The sequence below is a fragment of the Aricia agestis genome, chromosome 12 (assembly GCF_905147365.1).
Source record: "Aricia agestis chromosome 12, ilAriAges1.1, whole genome shotgun sequence".
NCBI classification, from domain to species: domain Eukaryota; kingdom Metazoa; phylum Arthropoda; class Insecta; order Lepidoptera; family Lycaenidae; genus Aricia; species Aricia agestis.
Genome location: NC_056417.1, coordinates 2,412,022 through 2,435,604, shown reverse-complemented (window position 1 = coordinate 2,435,604; position 23,583 = coordinate 2,412,022). Strand labels below are relative to the sequence as shown.

Genomic DNA, 23,583 nt, shown 5'->3' with positions numbered 1-23,583 from the left:
GTTTTCTAGCGACCCTCAACATCACGTACAATAACAAAACCAACAAACCAGTTATTGTAAATGTTATTGAATTTTATTACGCCAGGAAATGTGCTGTATGCAAATATTATATAGAGCGTCATAGACCATAGTCATATTATTCATACTAAAGTGCCTGATAGACGTACGAACTTAAAGTTCGCGGGTTTTATGTTCGCGAACTTACTCGGCTCGCGTCGGTGACAAACGAGAATCGCTCACACCGGATTTAACCATGCCCCCAGGCTCGGGCTCGCGGCTCTTTGCTGACACACAGGCGATTCAGATCGTTCGGCCATAAGTCCGCGTACTTACTCACACGTCTGTCACCCCCTTTATATTATGCGGATTTAAATATGAAATGGATATTGCGAATACAAGACCGGTTTTTCGTAATAAAAATTATAATACCCTGCCCAGCCACGTCGCGTCGGGACTCAAAGTATTTTCGTACTTTCATCAAGAGAGCAATGTAAAACAGAAACACTTTCCCATAATAAACTGTGTTTTTTTCGAGACAGAGTCTATACCAGCGTTGCCAGATTTTTTTTGTGCCAAGTCGGGACTTTGGAACTTTTTGAGTGAAAAAACGGGATTCTTCAGTCAAAAGCGGGACAAAGTAAAAAAAGGTATAAAATCAAAAGTTCTTTGAATGTTTATCTTTTTATTTGCGTTAAAATAACGTTTACGATACAACGACAATAGATAGCTAAAGTAGCCAAAGAAAATCCACCCCTGTAGAGGGGTGGAAATGCCTCTACAGCCCACACTCATCTTCATTACGCAACTTTTTTTCTCAGCACGCTGCACGTACGTTCGGACTTTCCCCGAAAAGCGGGACTGAGCCTGTCCCGCGCGGGACATTTAATTTTGATGAAAAAATCGGGACGTCTGGCAACGCTGATCTATACTGTCCCACTGCTTTCTTTCAAGTCTTTCCATTCATCCAGCTCCAATGCCACCGTCGTCGGCCAAACTGGCTTGTTGTGCTGGGAAAAATGTTGCGAATCGAAGATGCGGGCAACACCTAGTCAGATGGTCGGCTACTGAGGTCAATGACTTGGTCCTTTAACTGCAAAGTACAAACACAAGAGACAGTTCTGAGGCGGCGTTTATAGGAGAAGGACGTGTGACAGGTATTTTATTTTTATTTATTTTCTCAAGCTTTATTTTTTTATTCCTTTGTGTTTTGACTTCCTGATTAGGGGCCCATTAGTACGGACGTAAGGGGGGGGGGGGGGGGATAAAATCTCCAAATATGACAAAGGGGAGGGAGAAATAAAGGTATAATAACTTGTTCATATTATTTATTTTTGAAATATTAAGCTTTTATACATTTCATTTCACAATCTTGCTTATGTCACTGATAATGCCTACTCGTTTGTTTTTCTAGATACGGTTGTTTATTTCGTGAGTTTAATTCGTTTTTTTTTTTTTCAATCTTTATTTTTTATAGAGAGGTACAAAAAGACCATGTCACTCTCGTAGAGAGCTATTCTTAAATACTACTTATTTAATTTTTATCTCTTACTTATTTTAAACCAATCAAAACTAATTTATACAAATCAATTGCTTAGGATATAATATTACTGCAATGTTTCACGTCACGACGTATTTGCTACCTTTTCATTTCAGCAATCACTGTATAATATATACGTGGGGGAGCCATGCTTCGGCACGAATGGGCCGGCTCGACCGGAGAAATATCACGTTCGCACAGAAAACCGGCGTGAAACAGCGCTTGCGCTGTTTCGCCGAGTGAGGGAGTTTACCGGAGGCCCAATCCCCTACCCTATTCCCTTCCCTACCCTTCCCTAGTCCCTTCCATTCCTTACCCTCCCCTATTCCCTTCCCTTTCTTACCATCCACTATTACCCTATTCCCTCTTAAAAGGCCGGCAACGCACCTGCAGTTCTTCTGATGGTGCGACTGTCCATGGGCGACGGAAGTTGCTTTCCATCAGGTGACCCGTTTGCTCGTTTATGCCCTTATTTCATTTATTTATTTCTTTATTAGACTCGCCAACAGCAAAACACAGAAATACATTTAAATATACTTAAACTAAAACATGCACTTATGTGTAAGCCAATTATAGGCGTGTACTCGTACAGCATTCATTAAGGACAGTAGATATTATTTCTTAAATCTAATAACAATTACAAAGTAGTTTTAATACTCGAAAACAGAAGTTTGAGTATTATATTTGGTTAATTTGCTTTTTAAACTCTTACAGGAATCATTAAAATATCTAGGTCCCTTACAGATGTGCAAGCTAGGTTGTAATCAGTACAGATATTAGATAAAGGAGAGTATTTTAGGATGTTTGTCTTACTTTTAGGAGTGTAGAATAATTTGGTAATTGGATAACGAGGATAGTGATACGGGACATTTAATTTTATACAACGAAGTAGGTTGTCGCAGTTAATAATTCCGGATAATATCTTTTTTAAGAAAATTATATTAGTTATCATTCGGCGATTACTAAGTGTCATTATTTTGAAGTGTTTTAAGCGTAAATCATAAGTAGCACGATGAGAAATACCAGGAGAGTGAAACGCAAGATGTCTAGTGAATGCAAGTTGGACATTTTCTACGCGCATGGAGTGGGAAATATATCGAGAGCCCCAAACCACTGATGAAAACTCCAAATAGCTACGAACCAATGAGTTATAAAGAATAATTTTAGGCTTAATACTTAAAAATCCTGTAGTATTTCTTTTAAGAAGTCCTAACATTCTATACGCTTTTTTGGTAACCGTACATTTTTCTGGGATAAAAAGTATCCTATATCCTTTCCAAGGACTCAAAGTAACTCCATTCCAAATTTCAACGCCTCCGTAGTCTAGTGGTACAGAGCGCGGCTCTTGACTCGGAGGTCGTGGGTTCGATTCCCGCGTTGGAAACATAATATGTTATTTCCAAGTTTGGTTAGGACAATGCAGGCTGATCACCTGATTGTCTGACAAGTAAGATGATCCATGCGTCGGATGGGCATGTAAAAAGTCGGTCCTGCGCCTGATCTCTCGCCGGTCGTGTCGGTCTTCCGTCCCACTGCGTTATGAGAGTAAAGGAATAGAGAGTGCTCTTGTGTGGCACTATCAAAATTACTCCTGCGTAGCTGGCCTGGTTTCAATGAAACTGGCCACCGTCACCGAAATCGGTGTGGGAGCTATTATACCAAATTTCAGCAAAATCGGTTCAGCAGTTTTGGCGTGAAGAGGTAACAAGCAGACAGACACACTTTCGCATTTATCATGTTAGTATGGATTGAGTGCGCCTTCACTCACAAACTTATCTCTGCCCATGCACTCTCTGCCCGATAATAATATCTATATAGGGTAAATGTTATTTGTTAATCTATATATATAAAAATCAATTGCTGTTCGTTAGTCTCGCTAAAACTCGAGAACGGCTGAACGGATTTATCTTATCTTGGTCTTGAATTATTCGTGGAGGTCTAGGGAAGGTTTAAAAGGTGAGAAAAATTTTGGATGTGTGGCGGTACCCACAAATCGCCTAATATTCCTGCATCGCGCTATCGAAGTTTTCTGAGCGCGTCGGTATATATACGACAGCTGAAATGTATCACGTGGGCTTCGGTCTGACCGAGCATAACACCTCGCTCGGTCGGAAGATCTTCCTTTAGCGTCGCCACGCATTATCCCACAGATGTATAGATGCATGGATGTATATGTAGATGTATGGATGTTTGTTACTCTTTCACGCAAAAACTACTGAACGGATTTTAATGAAACTTTACAATAATATAGCTTAAACATCATAATAACACATAGGCTACAATTTTAACCGACTTTCAAAATGGGGGAGGTGTTATGTTCGTTTTCTTATGTTCAACGATTACTCCGTCGTTTGTTAACCGATTTTCAAAATTTTTCTTTTGGGTATCATCATAAATATAGGGTATCATCCCAATTCGGTATTATATTCACAAAAGTGGTGATCTGATGAAGGATCCATAAGTAAACGAGGGAACTCCTCAAAAATTATAGGGAAATATGTGGTGACTTCGGTTTCGTGAGAAGTATTCTAAGCATATGCTACCAACAAGTAAGATTTTGAACCGAGGTATACCTGGTATACCGTGGTTCGGAAGGTGCTGAGAGAACTCCTGATTCTTTATAGATACAAGTTTGGGAGTTTCGGCGTTGTTTTAAGAACGGAAAGCATATGCTTCTATGCAAATTACATTCATCATCAACATCGTCATCATCATCACTACCATATTATACCATGTTATTGGTAAGTACTTTTCATAGTCTTTTAGATCGAGACTCGAGTTTGTCAAGCGATAATTTAAAAAAATCTATACCTACCTAATATTATAAACCTGAAGAGTATGTTTGCTTGAACGGAATCGGAGGAACTACAGATCCGATTTAAAAACTTATTTCAGTGTTAGATAGCTCATTTATCGAGTAAGAACTAAGACTATAGGCTAAGACTAATACGACCGAAGAAACTCAGGAAAATGTGGGAAAAACGGGGGAAATATTAGAAATTACGAACTACTGGAGCAATTTTTATGGCAATATTTGGCACAGATATAGAGTAGACCAAGTGAAGGGAGTAGGGACTTATGAGCTATTTTTATGGGAAAATGTACGGTTTCCGTAAAATTCCTAATTTACGCGGGCGAAGCCGCGCGGGACATCTAGTATGTAATAAAATATATTGTATAGCGTGAATATCTTGCACAGACTGCAATGAGTCATTCATACTTAGGCAGAGTTGCACGAGAGACGTTGTTACTTGATATAGTAATAAAGGTCAAATATGGCGTCCATCATGGACTTCTACTAGGGATTTGACAGTTCATTTGACTGATCTGGTAGGAGTCTGTTGTTGGGCTTGTTCTGTGGAACATCGGCTAACATTGCATGATGCATCCTGCGAGCGGCCCATCTCCGTAGGCTACGTTTGGTCTGCTATCCAGACGACACATACATGCTGGCCCACGGAGACATGTTTGAGGAGACAATATTCCTGGGGATAGTGGGTGAGTCTCAGGTCATGTTTGAGGAGACAATATTCCTTGGGGTAGTGGGTGAGTTTCAGGTTGTGGCACGATATTTTAGTAGTTGTTTTCCCGCACCAGAACGATTTACCTGCTATCGAATTTCGCACTATCGAATCATGCAAGTTATTTCTTGAAAATAAAAATTATTTTTTATTACGTACTATGGCAACTTTATACCGATAGGTGCGAGCGGCTATGACCCGGCCGAATTTCATTTAATATTAATTGAATAAAAAAAAACTTCACAAGTCTATTGTACTACTAAGATAGAATCTTTGTATTGCGGGAAAACAACCATTAAAATTTCACGCAGTACAAGCGTTGGGACTGCGAGACGCAGTTGAAAAGACGTAGGCCATGTTTTTTTATGGGCCCCGGAAGCACCGCCCCCGCGGAAGCATAACTGCGCATCGCAGAGCTGTGGAGGAGAGTGTGCCGATCGCCGCTGAAATACAGTACTTGGGTTCGGTCCTGGATACTGAATGGATCTTTACTCCTCATTTTCGTCGATCGGCACTAAAACTGAAGAAGATAGCTATGGCCCTGAATCGCCATCAGCCGAAATCTGTGGTCCAGGGCCCATCTGCAGATAGCTTTATACAGGGGTCCTGCAGTCCTGTTTGCGCGGAACACATACGCGCCCGGAATAGACTGCTGCTCAGAAGACCGCAGCATGCTACGCTGTAGCGGTGCGGATACTACGCTGCTAGCGAACCGTTAGCTGGCGAAGCGGCGTTACGCTGACAGGGTTCCCGCCGTGGGATGTGGATGCTCGCATGTTTTCGGAGGGTGTATCAACTCACAGCCGAATTTAAAAAGCGAGGAGAGCGGGTGCTACCTGACCTGGAAACCTGATGGCGCCATCAGGTTACCAGGTCAGGTATGGGCAGGCGCATGTCATTACAATACGCATCTGGCAAGACCATAAGTTCTATCCATCCATCTGGGATGGATGGAACCCCAACTGATGCCTGCCACAGATATACGAGGACGGATAGGAGGAAACCATCGCCTAAGTGTCACCACTGCCTGAGAAAGACGATGCGGCGCAGTATACGCTCATTGAACGCTCTGCTTGGGCTGAGTTTTTGTCAGTATACAACTATACACTATACACGTATACACCTCCAGTTTCGACAAGCGATCTTAAAGTTGTGCGCGACTTAAGAGGTGTCACGGTGGGCTCATCTCGTTACCGCCTTTGTCACCCCACGCGGGGGTTCGGAAGCTGTAATATAAACTACCAACTACTCATTGCACTTAGTGGCAAATTAATTGCGCACAGAAATTTTATTACTTGATTAATGATAAAGAGATAATATTTATGTAAGTATACCTTTGCTGTTAAAATATGCAATTGAGCAGTAATTTTATCAACTTACGGAATTATAATTCGCACACGTCTAGTCACACGCACACAAACACCGTGCTGAAGTCTGGCAACGCCGCACCGACACCATCGGAGTGGGGGGTGTTTTTTTATGAAATAAGGGGGCAAACGAGCAAACGGGTCACCTGATGGATAGCAACTTCCGTCGCCCATGGACACTCGCAGCATCAGAAGAGCTGCAGGTGCGTTGCCGGCCTTTTAAGAGGGAATAGGGTAATTCGCCGGTCTTCTGTGAGCCCGTGGTATTTCTCCGGTCGAGCCGGCCCATTCATGCCGAAGCATGGCTCTACCACGTAAAAAAAGTGTTAGGTATTTTCGGTACGGAATTTCTTGATCCGGTCGCCGCGATAAAAGCTATGCACTAGCTTAAAATGAATCTACCCCATCTATCAACTAAGAACACGTGGGAGCATAGTTCAAATACTTGTTAACACAGCCATAACCATGCCCAGTTACATAAACGTCATACGAATCTGCCATTATTATGTTTTGGACAAAAGCCAAGCATATTTGGAACACACCGCCGACCGGACAGGCCATGTATCTTTCATTATTTCAACATAGCACTGACAATCCACAATTAGTATTCCAAAACTGGAATGCTATGTGTTCATCAGAAGTGCGTATCAAAGCTAAAATTTGAAACTGTTATGACTTATGATGATTATGTTGTATTCTTTAAAACGAGGGTGCCCAACCTTTTCGACACTAGGGCCAAAATTCGGAAGTAGAATTTGATTCCTATGCAATTGACAGACCAACGTTATTTGGTCGAATATGTCAATTCAATGTTAATTGTGATCTGTCAGCTGGGTTTGACGTAACACAACCAAACTACTTAGGCCCCCGATTTGCATAGGAATCAACTTCTCTGCTAGTACATACTTACTCGTAGTGCGCGCTAAGTCTGCGCATAGTCAAAATCTGGTAATAATAATTTTTCCATTAGAGCTTAGTTAGATCTTAGAACAAAAAATGTACTGTAATAAGCAAAGAAAATACCCCAGTCACGCGCTCAGTACGTTATTTTAAAGTCAGCCCCACTTTATGTAGATAAAGCATGTGTTGATTTTAAAAGTAAAAGAAGTGTTTAGTTTTTAAAGGAGACCCCTTTCAATATTAATTTTGTTTTGTTTTTATTATCAATTGTTGGTATAGGCCTTTACATCCGTTGTGGATGATTTATACAGTACGAGCTTTTGCCCGCGGCTTCGCTCGCGTTAAGAAGTATTATTATATACAAACTTTTATCCCCTATTTTAACCCTTTGGAGGAGGAATTGATCAAAATCCTTTCTTAGCGGATGCCTACGTCATAACATCTACCTGCATGCCAAATTTCAGCCCGATCGGTCGAGTGGTTTGGGCTGTGCGTTGATAAATCACCATATCAGTCAGTTACCTTTCAGTTTTATATATATAGATTTTTCAGAGCGAAGTAACCACTCCTCAAATACTGTAGAGCCTGGGACAAGGTTTTTAAATGTCCGTATGTTGGTATAGCGGCAGCAGAAATACACAATATGTGAAAATTTCAGAAGTCTAGCTATAGCGGTTCTTGAGATACCGCCTGGAGACAGACAGACAGACAAACAGACAAACGGACAGACGTCGAAGTCTCAGTAGTAGCGTCCCGTTTTTACCCTTTGGTTACGGAAGGAAGATGAGTGCGAAGTGCGAACTGGTTTCATTTGAACCGAAAGATTGACAAATCTCAAATCTGTACTTTGCTATACTTAACTATTTTACTTGACATAATATTGTAATTTGTAGTTCCACACGTTCCATAATATTATAATTAGTATTGTACTATACGTAAACGTTATCATACTATCAATGTTAGAAATAAGTTTACTTTAAACAAATAAATAAAGTAATATAATAGAAGTTTCAGTATTTTTTTGCCTCCCAGTGTACCAGTGAGCGAGGTGTAAAGGAAATTCATACTTTCAAGAGCAGGCGACACAATTTGGAGACTCGAGATCACACTTCATCGCTTTAATGAAACTTCGCTGTACCGAAGTTTCGTTTTCTATGAATTTTCGAGTTTCGAACGATATTGAAAAAAGAATCGATTTTTTTTAAATTATTTTCTATATTATGCACGGAAATACACGTTGTTCTAGAAGTTGTGTTATTTGAAAATTGGAAGTACTCATATCATAATAATAATAAAGTACCTAAATAACTTAAAAACGACATAACTACTAAACTACATATAAATATTATTTTGTCATATTAAATATCAGAATTGGGTCGGGCGCTACGTTATAAATTACGGTTTAAACGTACACTGCTAAATCACTACCTCAAAAATCCTTCATGTTTTCTCTAGGTAAAAAAAAACAAAGCACTATGAAATAATTCCAATCTTCCCTTTCCATCTCTACCTTCCCCTAGTAACCTATTCCCTCTTAAAAGGACGGCAACGCAACTGCAGCTCTTCTGATGCTGCGAGTGTCCATGGGCGACGGAAGTTGCTTTCCATCAGGTGACCCGTTTGCTCGTTTGCCCCCTTATCTCATAAAAAAAAACTTTTATTAAACACTAGCTGTCCCGGTGAACTTCGTGTCACTTAAAAACCTTCCCTGGACATCTACGAATATTTAAGACTAAAATTACCCCAACCATTCAGCCGTTCTCGAGTTTTGCGCTTAGCAACACATTCAGCGACTCATTTTTATATTATAGATAATTACGTTTTCAGGATACATAATAAAGATTGAAGATGGCAAAGAAAATACAATTTCCATATGAAATAAAACAACTTACTCCGGCAGAAGATGAACTGGCGAAGAAATATTATAAAGGTAAGGAAAAGTCGCAGATGCAGTCGGCATGAATGGGTCGACTTGTCTGGATAACACGGTATCACAAAAAACCAGCGTATGAAACGCCGGTTTTACGAACGATTTAAAAACATAAAAGCTTCATAAAAATTGAAGTTCTTAGCGATTTCATCGTGATATGGTAACAGACAGACAAATATAAAACTATTAGCATCAGATGATAAAACTGCTCGTTTCACACATTATAACGTTATTTTGAACACACGAGTCAAGTTTATATCCGCCCACTTAACGTTTAAAAAACACTTCATAAATTGCCTCGTTATAAGTGCTGAAATTAATTTTGCACCTTCAAAATACTGAAACGAAACAAGATTTCAGGTTGTTTCAAGAGTTGTTTTAGATTAATATTTTTAGATTAATTAGCAGGGCCTCATGTTTAAGGTGACGCCTTGATAATTTGGCTGCAGCGATAGCGATTTTTCTCAACAATGACTAAGCTAATAAATTAAAGTTCGTTGTCAGTATTCATCATGTCTTTAATCTTTATCTTTGAATTATCCATAGCATAACACGATTGGTCAACTTTTATAACACAGAATAATTAATCAAAAATACCTCTATAAAACAGGGATTCTAATTTTGCCAACAGAGGAGGGTGATTTAAGCTTCCATGTACATATATTAGTTCAAGCATATACTTACTTATAATATGAAATATATTTACATTACGCGACAAAAACCATTTTGTCGCTTACGCCCTTTCCATTTCTTGCTGTTCCATTTCTTGTTTTCTATGAGCGGCCGGCCCGGCCTCTCATAGAAAACAAGCGATCTCAAACATAATATCCAAAACGATTTTATACTCGCGGCGTCACCTGTCGATGCCAGCTAACATTGAATTGACATAAGCCGACCACATGACCACAGTGCAGTATAGCAATATGACATATTAGCTCGGTCAAATAGCTAGTATATTATAATGTTTCAGACTATACCCGGCCATTTCTGAGGATCGGACCCTCTGGGTACTTCGGTATGGCGGGTCTCGGAGACCACATCCAGGACATATACAACATGGAGGTGCGCCCTGATGATGTGTGGGTCACTTCGTTCTCTAGATCAGGTAAACTAAATAGGTCTTATTATTGAAGGCTACTTCATATACTTACCTTTCTACTTTTTCCACTCCTGAAAAATATCTTACTTTCTATTAATAGTACTAATTTACAAAGGACTTAAAATGACCAATAAAGCAATAATAGACCGGGAGATGGTGACACAAATTTCTTGGTCATTTGTACCAGTATGGCGCCCGCCATATCGACGCGAATACATTATTTTTTAATAAAACAATTGAACCATTTGTACCAGACAAATTTTTGCATAGCTAATCATCGTCGAGTAGCCATTCACGAAAATTACCTTGCCATACTTTTCCAACATGTCCCAATGGCCGCCATACCACTGCAAAGTTGTAATTTTAAAATTACAAAGTGGTATGGCGGCCATTGGGACCGTTAAGTTAGTTTAGTTTTTATTTAATAACTCGATAAATATACATCATTTTAAAAATTCGCTAGTGCTGTCCCTCGGTAATAGAATTTTGCATTATGTTTCTCAGGCACAACCTGGTTACAAGAGCTGGTCTGGCTGGTTGCGAATGACCTGGACTTTGACAGAGCAGTGAAGGAACCGCGGTCCGTCAGATATAACTACATAGAGTAAGTCACCGACTTAGATATTTTTAATGCATGTCATTAAGAATGCATGAGAAGACCTACTAGTATATAAAGTTTATAAACTGCGTCAAATATGGTTTCTGAGGAATATAAATTATATAATTTTGCACCACGGGTAACATCAACAGACTTTCCGATGTAGATAGTAAACGCATGAATACAAATATCTTTTTGACTCCACAAGGGTCAACTTTTCTACTTGAAAAAATCTGTTTTAAAACAAATCACCTTCGCACTTTTGTAAAATGCAAGTATAATAATATACATATACATTACTTCTTGCATAACATAAATTGCTTGTACACAGGAGTGAAATATTCACCTAAAATATCTTAAAACCAATAAAATATATAAATTTTATCTCCAGATACCCAACACAGATTGCAGAAGTAAAGAGGGACGAACCCCCACGAGCCGGCGGTAGGAAGGCCACAGAGAATGACTTCCGTGACGCCCATGCGCTGCCGTCACCCAGGTTCATCAAGTCGCATCTGCCGCTATGCCATCTGCCGCCGCAGCTGCTGGATACAGCCAAGGTATTGTAGGCTTTCTGTGGCTTGATATAAGGACAATATTTCAGAGATGACGGTGCAATCAGTCGGCGCTACCAACAGAATGGATTCATTCAGGTTCAGAAAGTCATATTATGTTTGTTCTGTCACCTGCCGCCGTAGCTGCTGGATTACAGCCAAGGTGCCCTATATTTGCAGATGATGTTTTTGAAAGAAAATACAGAGCTTTCCGACTTCGAACTAGCACACGAAGGGTTTACAGACCTTTTAAGAGGGAATAATGAAGGTTTGCAGGTCGTATTGGTCCGGAAATACTGCTGGTGACAGCTCGTTTTGTTACACCCTGTATAATAGTGTCTTAACGCTTTCGTGGTCCAGTGGTTTAGAGCGTCGATCTTGACTCGGAGGTCGCGGATTTGATTCCAGATTCGAAACATGCTATTTCCAAGTTTGGTTGGGACAGTACAGGCTGATCACCTGATTGTCTGACAAGTAAGATGATCTATGCGTCGGATGGGGATGTAAAAAGTGGGTCCGGCGCCTGATCTCTCGCCAGTCGTGTCCCACTGGTTTATGAGAGTAAAAGGAATATGTGTAAAAAGTGTGTGCGCAGTACACAAGAGCACTCTTTTGTGTACTGCGCACACACTTGGGCACTATAAAAATTACTCCTGCGTACAGGCCTGGTCTCAATGAAACCGGCCACCGTGGCCTGTGTGGAGGGTATAATCAGGGCGAGCGAAGCGAGCCCTAGTATATCCCCACAACCTGAGCACTTTTGTGGGACCCTTACGGAAAAACTATCACTCCCATTGATTTGCGCTTTCGCAGAAAAACGACGCGAGCCCTCACAAAGCTCGGCTTTTAGCTAGTTATTATTAATAGTGGCCATTGTCCAGGTGTTCTACATAGCCCGGGATCCGCGCGACGTGGCCGTCTCCTTCTTCTTCATGCACAAAATGTTCAGGTACTTCGACGAGGGTGTCCAGTTCACGGACTTCTGGCAACTCTTCAAGAAAGACTTGCGTGAGTAAAGTATCATCAGGTACTATATTCCACAACCAGCGGGGCTAAAATGGTCACATTTAGCAATTCCTCTCAATCAATTCAGCAAATGAATTGTCAAAACTGTCAAACTGACAAATGTCAAATCAGTACAAAAACACAGAAATGAATTGCAAGCAGAGATGCATTTTGCGATTTTAGAAAAATGAATCATATTGTGATTCATGATTCTTCAAAGCGACCACTTTAGCCCCGCTGAGCACTTTTGTGATACACTTTACGGAAAAAATAACACACCTATTGATTTGTGCTTTAACATAGTAATTTTTGTATAGATGTGTTATCAGCGGTCAGTCAAGGTTTGGTTACTATTAAAATTAAAATTAAAACTGCCTTAAAGATTATTATCACGCAGAAAAACGACACGAACCCTCACAAATGTAGGCTTTTAGCTAGTTATAGGGGAAGCAATTTTTAACTACGAGGCCATTCAAAATATTTCATTTTCAGTTGTAACTGTTGTAAGTATGTGAACCTACAACGTTTTTTTCTATTCGTGTGTCTCTTCTTCTTATCTTAGTGCAGTTCGACACATTTACTTAGCGAGTTAGTGGCTGTGTCCCGTATGCCTGTGACATACGGACGGACAGATAGACAGACATGAGAAATCCATAAGGGATCTTTTGCCATTTGGCTACGGAACCCTTAAAAGTACAGAAGGCCGAAAGCTTCCGTCCAACGCACTATAGTCTATGATGAGTTCTAGTTTTTTGTTTCACAGTTCTTCATACTCCCATATTCGCCCACATAGAGGAGGCCTGGCAGAGGAGGAACCATCCCAACCTCATGTTCCTGTTCTACGAGGAAATGCAGAATGTATGTACATTCTTAGGCTGCGTTTCCACCGGTGCTGAGCTAAGCAGCGTTGCGAGCAATTCTATTATTAATAGAATCGTTGCGCTGGACGTGGTCAGGCAAATGACGCGTTTCTATTGGTTCTTGTTCCTCACAACGCAGCTTAGCTCATCTTCGGCGGAAACGCAGCCTTATTCTAATAGTAACATAGACGGTATTCTATCTTTTTCTCCCACATAACATTTTAAGTGTACCAGACAGAGAAAGCTAGTGTTTGTCAAATTGTATTTAATAATTTCGACAGCGAATCCCAGATAACTTTATTAAGTTATCTGGGATTCGCTGTCGAAAGAGATGTATTCATCTCTAGACGTACAATGCCTAATTAAATGCCGTACTTACTTATTTTATGATACTCAATTACTCCGTTGTCAAAACTGTAGAATCAATAATAATTTTATTAAGGGCCTGTTTCACCACTTCCTGATATGTGCCGGATAGTTAATGGAATCAGGCCTTACTTTGCGGAAATCCATAGTTTAAATTTAGTTTGTTATGCCTAAATGCCATGCCTATGGGTACACTCACTCATTTATGTACTTAAAGGTGGAAGTTGTTTTCGCGGAATATTGCTAAAAATAATAACAAACTAAATGTGCCGGATAGGCTATCCACCACACTTGACAGAGTATGGAGAATAAGTTATATGTCAAATAAGTTGTGGATAACCTATTTATCTATAGGAAGTGGTGAAACAGGCCCTAAATGTCGTATTTAGAGATATCTACTACTTAGCATTAATTGATTGAAGATTTTGAATATAAGCTCCATACATTTTCTGTCATACTCTTATAAAGTTAAAGTTAACAAATTGTTAAATGCGTAAATATTTTTGTTACCTTAAGTACTTGAACTATTATCTATTCTGTGACTTAAGAGCTCACCTGACTCTAAAAATCAAACATCGTCCTTCTCTCTTCACACTCACGCCCGTCTTTCATATGCCAGGTGAAAAAGGACGGCGCGGAATCATCGCCGAGTTAGTTTTACTTGAAATAAGACGAACTATAATGATTATGAAAAAAGTGTTTTGAGCAAATTTAGGTTTTATCAATACCTTTTTAGATATTAAAAAATATTAAAGAAAAGACAGCAAACTTCGAAGATCCAAGCAAAAATGTGTCTAAAACAAGGTTTTTTGTAAAAAAGAAACTATCGAGCATTTTTTGAGTAATCGTGTTTTTGTCTTGAGCAATTAATCTTTATGAACTGAAGTTACTTATGTCAAAAAATCAGTTTTCTAGACCTTACAGATTTTGAGATCTAGGTTAATGTATGTAGTCAAGTTAGGGTCATATGGGCTCTTAAGGCTTAAATTATGTATCATTTTGTCTGTTTGTATTTATTTTTTTATTTTTAGGACCTCCTCGGAGTAATAGACAGGGTCTGCAAATTCCTGAACAAAGATTACTCACAAGAACAGAAGATGAAACTGGCTGAACATTTGAGTTTCGACAGTATGGCTTCCAGAGACACAAATAAAGCTCAAAATACTGAACTCAAGTTTTATAGGAAAGGTAACTGTAAAATATAAAATCCATCCCTCTTTTCTAGGCTCAAAGTATTTAATTAATCAAAATATATCAAGCGCTTTAAGAGGAATCCACACCGCCCTTTTTTCCATACAAACGTTGTTTCCCCTGTTTCCTCCCTGGATAATGCTAGTAGAGGTATAATTTTTTTCCTGAATTTCTACGACCACTAATACAATGTCCCTATGTTTTCGTTGTTTTCATAATTTAATTATTAAATAAGATATGAACGTTCCAAAACCCAAAAAAATGGCCAGATTTTCCGCTGTGTTCAAACATCCAGAAAACAGATTTGGCTAGATTATATAAAAAAAAACATAGGAACACAGCTCAAGCCTTTCTTTAATCTTTAATGAAAAAAATACTTAAATCGGTGAAGTTTTGGAGAAGGAATCAGGGGACAGCGAATCGTTGATTTTCTGCAGTTGTCTCTATCGCGTTCTGCGGTATAGGCTTGAGGTAAGGGAGACAGCTATAGATATTACACGTACTTTTTTTTCATTTCTCTACCCCTGGTGTATCCTCGTCATCGTGAATAGTAATAACCAAAAACAACAGACACAGAAAGACAACATAATCGTATATTTTAGATACTGTTGCAAAAATTCGTACGCGGTACGCAGACTTAAACAGTTTATACAAGGTGACACAAAACTAAGTGATAATACTTTAGGGTGTGTATGAGTACCATGTATAGAGTTTACTGTGAAAGTAGCAGTGCTGAATGAATAACTTTATTTTTAAGTTTTGCATGGCGTAATTCATAGACAGTACATACTTACTTCATAAAAAAGAGAGGGACCGAGGGGGTCGCGAAGTATTTTTCAAACGCATTATAAAAAAGGTTGATAAACACTGGTAATAATAAAATTAACTTTAGACAAGTGGTACTCAACCTTTTTTTATTCGGGCTACAAACATGTTCTGCTCTTGGTGTCGTGGGCCGCAATTAAAATGTTTGAGTTTAAAATCGAACGTTCACCAACTGAGCCATAAAATTAAAAAATTAATATTGTTTATACTTTACAGGTAAAGCCGGAAAATGGATGGAATACTTCGACACTCCAGAATTAGTGCGAGACGCAAACGACTATGTCGACAAACATCTTATGAACACCGATCTACGTTTCCCTACTGTAGAATAAAATTACTTTTTGAAAGTGGTTAAAAATTATAATGTAATACAAGGACTAAATAATAAAATTATTATTGTCTTTTCCGTTTCATAAATGTAAACAAATATGGCAATTTTCTCATAATAAAATACCTAAACAATTCTATGGTACATATACATTAATTTGAATGGCCTTTTAACACCTTTTAATGTTTACGTCCTGCTTAGTGCTTAACCTCAAGTAACTATACTAGCTTGGCTTATAATTATTATTGTTAACTGTATAAGTATCACAGGTGATACTTATACAGAAGAATGTATAATTAAATGTTAATATTATTATTACAATCTGGTAAAGAATTTTAATTATTTTATTTTGTAGTATTTGGATAGGTTTTAGGTTACTTGTAGCAGCACAACCCCATATTTCTATGAGATATAATAAATGAGGTTTTATTAAGGAATTATAAATAAGGGGCCGAGCTTTTTGTGGAATGCAACTTGTCAAATTATGAAGTAACCCTATTAGAGATGAGATTTTGGTTTCTATATGTTTTATGTGTGCTCTCCATGTCAGATTTTTGTCCAGTATCAGTCCAAGGTATTTTTCTTCGTTGGTTTGTTGCAGATTTTGTCCGTTCATGTGTAGGTTTGTGTCATTACATATCTTTTTATTTTCAGCACCGAATATTATATAGGATGTCTTAGAGGTATTTACTGTTAAGAGATTAAATTGGAACCATTTAAATAGACTTATCTAAATCTTTTTGAGCTAGACGTATAATTTCGTCCAATTTCAGCCCAAAATTAAACACACAATTAGTGTCGTCTGCATATAAGGTAAGTTGGCCGTGTAAATTTAATTGATAGATGTTGTTTACACATACATAATATAAGAAATAATAATGGCCCCAGGATGGAGCCTTGTGGCACGCCACATGTTATTGGTATATCCAAGAATCTATATTATCAATCTAGAGAAAAGGGATGACTCTACCACAGACACTACGATCTTGCCACTTTTACATTTCTTCACTTTTTTGACGGACTATAAATTAATTTAAAAAAAAGCAAATTGGTCGAAAAATTTGACCGATATATCGATATTTTTGTCGCGATATATCGAGACCGATATTGATATTTTTTCAAATATCGATATATCGATATTTTCTTTCATTTTCGACATCCCTACCACACAATATAAGTACTTTTCTGATTGATGTACGGGAACAACTATAAACTAAAGTCAACGCGGACCAAGTCGCGGGCAACATCTTGTAAATAAATAAATAATAAATAATTATCTATAATATAAAAATGAGTCGCTGAATGTGTTGCTAAGCGCAAAACTCGAGAACTGCTGAACGGATTGGGCTAATTTTAGTCTTAAAATATTCGTAGAAGTCCAGGGAAGGTTTTTAAGTGACACGAAGTTCACCGAGACAGCCAGTATTATTATAAAGACTACGATAATAAACAGATGAATACTATCGGAGTCCTTCCCAAAAAATATTCATCATCATCATAGCGAAAATAAGTCTCGCTACAATTTTATTCTACATACAGAGAAACTCATATAAAATTTTTCTGTGTTACCTATAGCGCGATGTAGAGTGCGCTTAGTGACATCTAGCGGTGGCGCTGATAACTAAACTTAACCCACTAATGCGCTGGTGTCGTTCTGGCCTATTTTGGTTTAAAATGGTTTAATTATTAATAATTATTTTTAGTTTTTAATATAAATCGTTAATTGATTACGCAACTATTTGGAATTAAAATATTTATTAAAAGAAACAAAGATGATAAGTACTTACAGTATATTATATACTTAATAATATGTTTTTGTATCCATAAATGCCAGTCCTGTGAGCTACATAGATATCAGTTACATTGATTCTAATCTTATATCTTTAAACGAGCAATTCTTGTATATAGGTATATAATTATATAATTGGAATTGAAATTTCATGAATTTTAGTATACCGGGGGTTTCGGGGCGATAAATCGATCTAGCTAGGAATCATTTTTAGAAAATGTCATTTTATTCGTGTTTTATCGAATACCGAGCAAAGCTCGGTCAAATAGCTAGTATTGTTTAATATAGCAAAATAATAAAAAATAAATACTTATAGCAAAATTCTTGCACTAAAGGTAAATATTAAAGAATGTTTAACACAAAATCCACCTTTATCCCTGAAGGCATAAAGTTTCTGCATAAGAAATGATAATGTTTAATCCACAAAGAACTAGTATCAAGAATACCGGGCCGGATATTTTCATACACTTGTTTAATATTTGAACCGGTTGTAGAGCTAAGAACATGGAATTAGATAATCCAAGACTGTTCAAAAATAAAACAACTCAGTAGAAATCTACTGTACTAGTACATAAACACAATACAGGCATTTAATAATTAAATTTTTCTATCAATCACAGATACTTATAACTGGTACAAGAGAGTAAATTTTTTTAATGTTCCTAAAAGAAGAGCATTAGTGGAATAATTATACTTGTAAGTAGGCTATACTATACCATACATATTATAACCTAACAGCCTATGAAACTTGTAAATCAGACACTAACTTAATAAGAGTAGCCAAAGATACTCAGTGCGGAACTCAATATGATTTTAATGTTTTGATTATTATTTTGCAAAAGAAGTTGAAACAATAATTTTTAATAATCTGTAATATTGCATCCTCTATTTAACCCTTTGATGAACGAAAATACTAACCCATTTCATCGCCGTATCCGTCCATTCCCGTTCTATGGAGTCGGTCAAAAACAAATTTAAACTTTGTGCAAGTACTCGCCTGAACTGGAACAGGAAGTTCAGCTAAAATTACATCCACTTACATATTTTATACTGTTTCCACAATAATCTCCCTCACACCAGTTCGTAGTCTGCGTTTATCAAATTGCGATTATGCGGTCAAAAAGACCGCAGTTTGCAAACTGAGATGTCGTCAACAACTGTGTCCATTCTGGGGTTGTTTTTGGACTTCTTTACAGGACAAAAGTTAGTTCTGTCTTTTGCGTTTACAGTATAATGAGAAGCATTTCTATTTTTGCAGAAATAAACTATAACTGTTCCTTTCTTAAGAAGCGCTTACACGGGCAATAATTACGGCAATATTTGCTCGGCGACACGAATGGAGCGATCTGGAGCAATTAGTGGAGCAATATGGAGCAATTTATTTCATATCGCTCAAATATTCGATGGCCACAGCCAACATCAATCAATATTGAATTGCACAATATTGCTGCTTGTTGCCGCAAATCGCTTGATGTAGTCGTGACGTCAAAGTTGACGAGAATTGACTAGAGTTGAGCAATTTTAGTTGCCCGTTAAAGGAGTGAGCACACTGAGACGGGCCGTACCGGGGCTCAGCGTGCCGGGGCTCATCGCAAAAATCCGCCTCTATACAATTTGTATGGAAGCGGAAATCCGCTGCGCCCCGACACATATATATACAAGAATTGCTCGTTTAAAGATATAAGATAATTATATTATATCCATTAATATTATGTCTATAGAAACACATGTTCAGAATTCTAAAATGAAATCTAATATCGGAAACTTCGTCAATACATGTTGGTAAGTTGTGATGAAGTTATGTGATTAGACGGAGCTCCGAGTTGCGACCGGCCGTACGTGCTTCAGAACAGGTTTCGGTAACTTACTGCAAACTTCTACGGAACTCTAGAAGTGCAGTTGCAAATGGACAATTGGTTCTAATTGTTGTATAAACTAGTTTTTGGAACGAAGTACCTTATCCCGCGTTCGGCGTAAAACTGAAGGCTAGACAGAACGACATTTGACCTTGATTTGACCTCGACACTTTTTTATTAATACCTGCATGTTAGGGGCAGATGGCGTTGATAGTAAGTATTCCTGTGCGTCAACTAGATGGCGTTATTTAAAATAAACAGCGACGCGTTGTTAGTATTCAATAGATGTTTACTTTAGGAGTAAAACTCAAAAATTAAAAAAGGGCGTTTTTTTTAGTGTATATGTATACAAGTTTTTTGAACATAAATGAATAACTTCGTTCCATTCGGGTGTCCCTTGACACCTCTCAAGTTTTTTTGTTATAGAGCAAAAAGGGATGATGAAAAGGCGGTGAACCTAATTGTTATGTATATAAACGACCAGTAGTTGTAACTGTGAAGGGAAGAGTTTAAAACATTTAAATGGCCGCACGGCAAAGCCTTCTTGACTCAACAAACACGAGAGGAGGGAAGAAAAAAAGCATATTGCACATAGTTACGATCTTTTTTTTTTCTAATTAAAGGACTTTATCGTAAAACGATAATGCCGTCCTTATAGGTATTCGAAAAAAAACGTTACGATCTGAATTCACAAGCTGCAGAAAATGATCATGTTTATGAAAAAAAAAACACGAGAAACATTCAGAAGAACTTATATTTGGCGGGCTGCAGCAGGAAGATGGAATAGGTGGTGGAGAAGCTCATAGCGTTGACAACGAAATCAGCACCAAGTTCATAGCTACGGAATAGCTTGAACCGGCGAAATGTTGTAATTGATAATAATGATGGAATGAAACATGGAAAATATTCAGAAGAGCATAAGCTCTTCTGAATATTTTCCATGCGTCATCTATAAAGTTTATGCATTGCAGCGTGAAGATTAGGGATTGCAAAAAACGGATTTTGAAAAAAATCCGGATTTTCCCTTTTTTTTTATCCTCAAATCCGGATTATCCGGATAATCCGGTTTTTCTGTAATTTTTAGAATATTTCTGATAAACAGCTTTAAATGTGAGTTCTTATTATTTCTTTACTTATCATTCATTTTAAAAGTGCAAAATAAAACGTCTTAAAAATTATAATTTTTCATAAGTTAGCGATATTCACATGGGTGTAAAAAGGAAGAGAAACAGTATCTGGTACTTCAAATATTATTACCAACTCACAGTGTATTTTTTGTCCAAAAAATTGGCCATGCCTTGTTTTTTGGAAATCTTATACAGAAAATCTTCTTGATTATTGTGATCAACAATAATAAAAAAACACACAATTTAACCCAATTCACATATTTCATAAACAAGTGTTTTAAAGATTTATTTACGATTTATATTTTTTTTTCTTTATTTTTTATGAACCTATTTATAATTATTTGGATTTTATTTTTAAACAGAATTGTTGATTAAATGTACTAGAATTCGTGTAAAAAAAATTAGATCAAAAAAATAAAGGGCACCGAAGTTAGAGGCTTCCAAAGTTTTCTATGGTAACTATGGTTTTAGGGTTATCAATATTTCTATACCAAATTATTTATTCATATTTTGAACTTTGTTTTCTTTTTATTCCTGACTAATGTCTAATACTTAACAGAAGGTTAGAGAAACTACATTGAGTCACTAAAGTAACTGGATAAATCGAGAAAATATTTTATTAATGCCGTGAAATATTTTTGAGCAGAAACGAAAAAAAAAACGGCTACTTTTCAAAACTTATTAATCGGGACTTCACGCGACTTATTCTAGTAGTAAGTTCCGATTAGTAAGTTTTAATTATAATGCAACGCGAAAGCTTAAAACGGTTACTTTTTATTTTAGTTTTTAAATATAAAAATACTTCAGTAAAGCAATATGATATTACAAAAGCTTTGCAGTTTTCATATTAATTTGAATCCTACAATATATACTGACTTGGATTTTTTTTACAAATTAAAACTTTTCTAATGAACACATACATGGTGAGACATTTAAAATCTTTTATAATTATATTTCCGGTATAAAATGGTCTCATATAGATTTAACTACTTGTACTATTATCTTTTCTGTGATATAACCGGCTTCTGTGATATAAACGCCTCCGTGGTCTAGTGGTTAGAGCGTCGCTCCCGACTCCGGAGGTCGTGGGTTCGAATCCCGCGTTGGAAACATGTATTTCCAAGTTTGGTTAGGACAATGCAGGCTGATCACCTGATTGTCTGACAAGTAAGATGATCCATGCGTCGGATGGGCATGTAAAAAGTCGGTCCTGCGCCTGATCTCTCGCCGGTCGTGTCGGTCTTCCGTCCCACTGGGTTATGAGAGTAAAGGAATAGAGAGTGCTCTTGGGTATTGCGCACACACTTGGGCACTATAAAATTACTCCTGCGTACCTGGTCTGGTTTCAATGAAACCGGCCACCGTCACCGAAACCGGTGTGGGGAGTATTATATATAACCGGAAATTTATTGTTTAATAGGTAGCCGGTGCAGACCGGGTCCGTTTCGGATTTTATTCTGGTCCTAAAACGTCACGTGAACCGGGTGTCCGGGTTCCAATTAAAAAAATGAACATTTTTAATAATTTTGTTGGGTAACGTATTATAACAAGTAAAATATTAGTATTTACAACGCCTGATAATAATTTGTATAGAAAATATTAAAAGTTATCAGACTTTCATTGAACTTAAAATAAATCTTTAGTATTAAAAAAATAAGTGTCTGTTTGTACCAAACGATCAAATTAAGGTCCAGAGAAATTGAATGTCACGCGAGCGAAGCCGCGCGCAACAGCTAGGTAATTGAATAAAACTATGTTTTCACTTGAAATTCCTGAAATAATTCTCTACCAAACAAGACAATATTATATTTATACCTATTTTTATTATTTAAGTATATTCATGGCCTGTTACTATGTTAGATTTTTTGACTGACTTCAAAACTCAATATAAGAGTGGAACAGTAGTGAAGCAAAGGTGAGCAGAGTAGTAAAGTATAACGCGAATAAAATGTAAACTGTGGATAACATAATAAATTTCCACGCGGGCGGAGTCGCGGGCAGTAGCTAGTAAGTAAAAAAGACTATTACCCACTATTTGTTTTTTGAAGTTATGAACTTCATTAGAAAAATGAGCATAATATAAAAACTTACTTCAAATATTATTCAACTATACGGTAACAACCCTATCCAAGGAACGATAAAGTCCTAAGCCACATGGCGGGTAGATTCGACACAGAACGATATCTTTTTAACAACCTAGAAACTCCACCCAGCTTGAGTGACCCCTCTCCACCAAGCCAATGTCACAACATCTAAAGGCAAAGGGTGGAGCAGCATAAAATCTAAGAAAATCGGAAAATGTCGGATCCACTGGCCGCCACACCGACTGGGACCTCACCGTTCAAACCATTAATATTATTATTATGCAATTTATAAAACAATAAATATATATATTTATTTATTATATGTATAACATATTATACTCTATTCTATTAAATATATATATACACATATATATATAAAAAAAAAAGTGTCCATGGCGTGATGGACCACAATTAATTAAAATTCATAATATTATTTCAATTATCCTTGGTGCGAAAAATCTAAATAATAAAATAACAAAACAAGGATATGGACGAACAGTCTATAGACGGCCCCAATTTTATAATTAAAAAAAAAAAACAACCCTGTCCAAAATAATATAACATTGAATAACTCCGGTGCCCCGCCTCATTTGGATCCTATTTTTTTTGGGTTATAAGTATCAATAAAAAGAATATATTTTCAGTC

General features: G+C 37.4%; 1 protein-coding gene across 1 annotated transcript; it reads left to right on the top strand.

Moving 5' to 3' along the window:
* The first annotated feature begins 1,123 nt into the window (after positions 1-1,123).
* Positions 1,124-16,102, top strand: LOC121732553 (sulfotransferase 4A1-like). Its single transcript, XM_042122474.1, has 9 exons — positions 1,124-1,154; positions 9,153-9,255; positions 10,226-10,360; positions 10,859-10,958; positions 11,344-11,512; positions 12,388-12,514; positions 13,275-13,369; positions 14,769-14,925; positions 15,970-16,102. Exons 2-9 carry the CDS (start codon positions 9,174-9,176, stop codon positions 16,083-16,085), a joined length of 981 nt encoding a protein of 326 aa, XP_041978408.1. The 5' UTR covers positions 1,124-1,154; positions 9,153-9,173; the 3' UTR covers positions 16,086-16,102.
* The last annotated feature ends 7,481 nt before the right edge of the window (positions 16,103-23,583 follow it).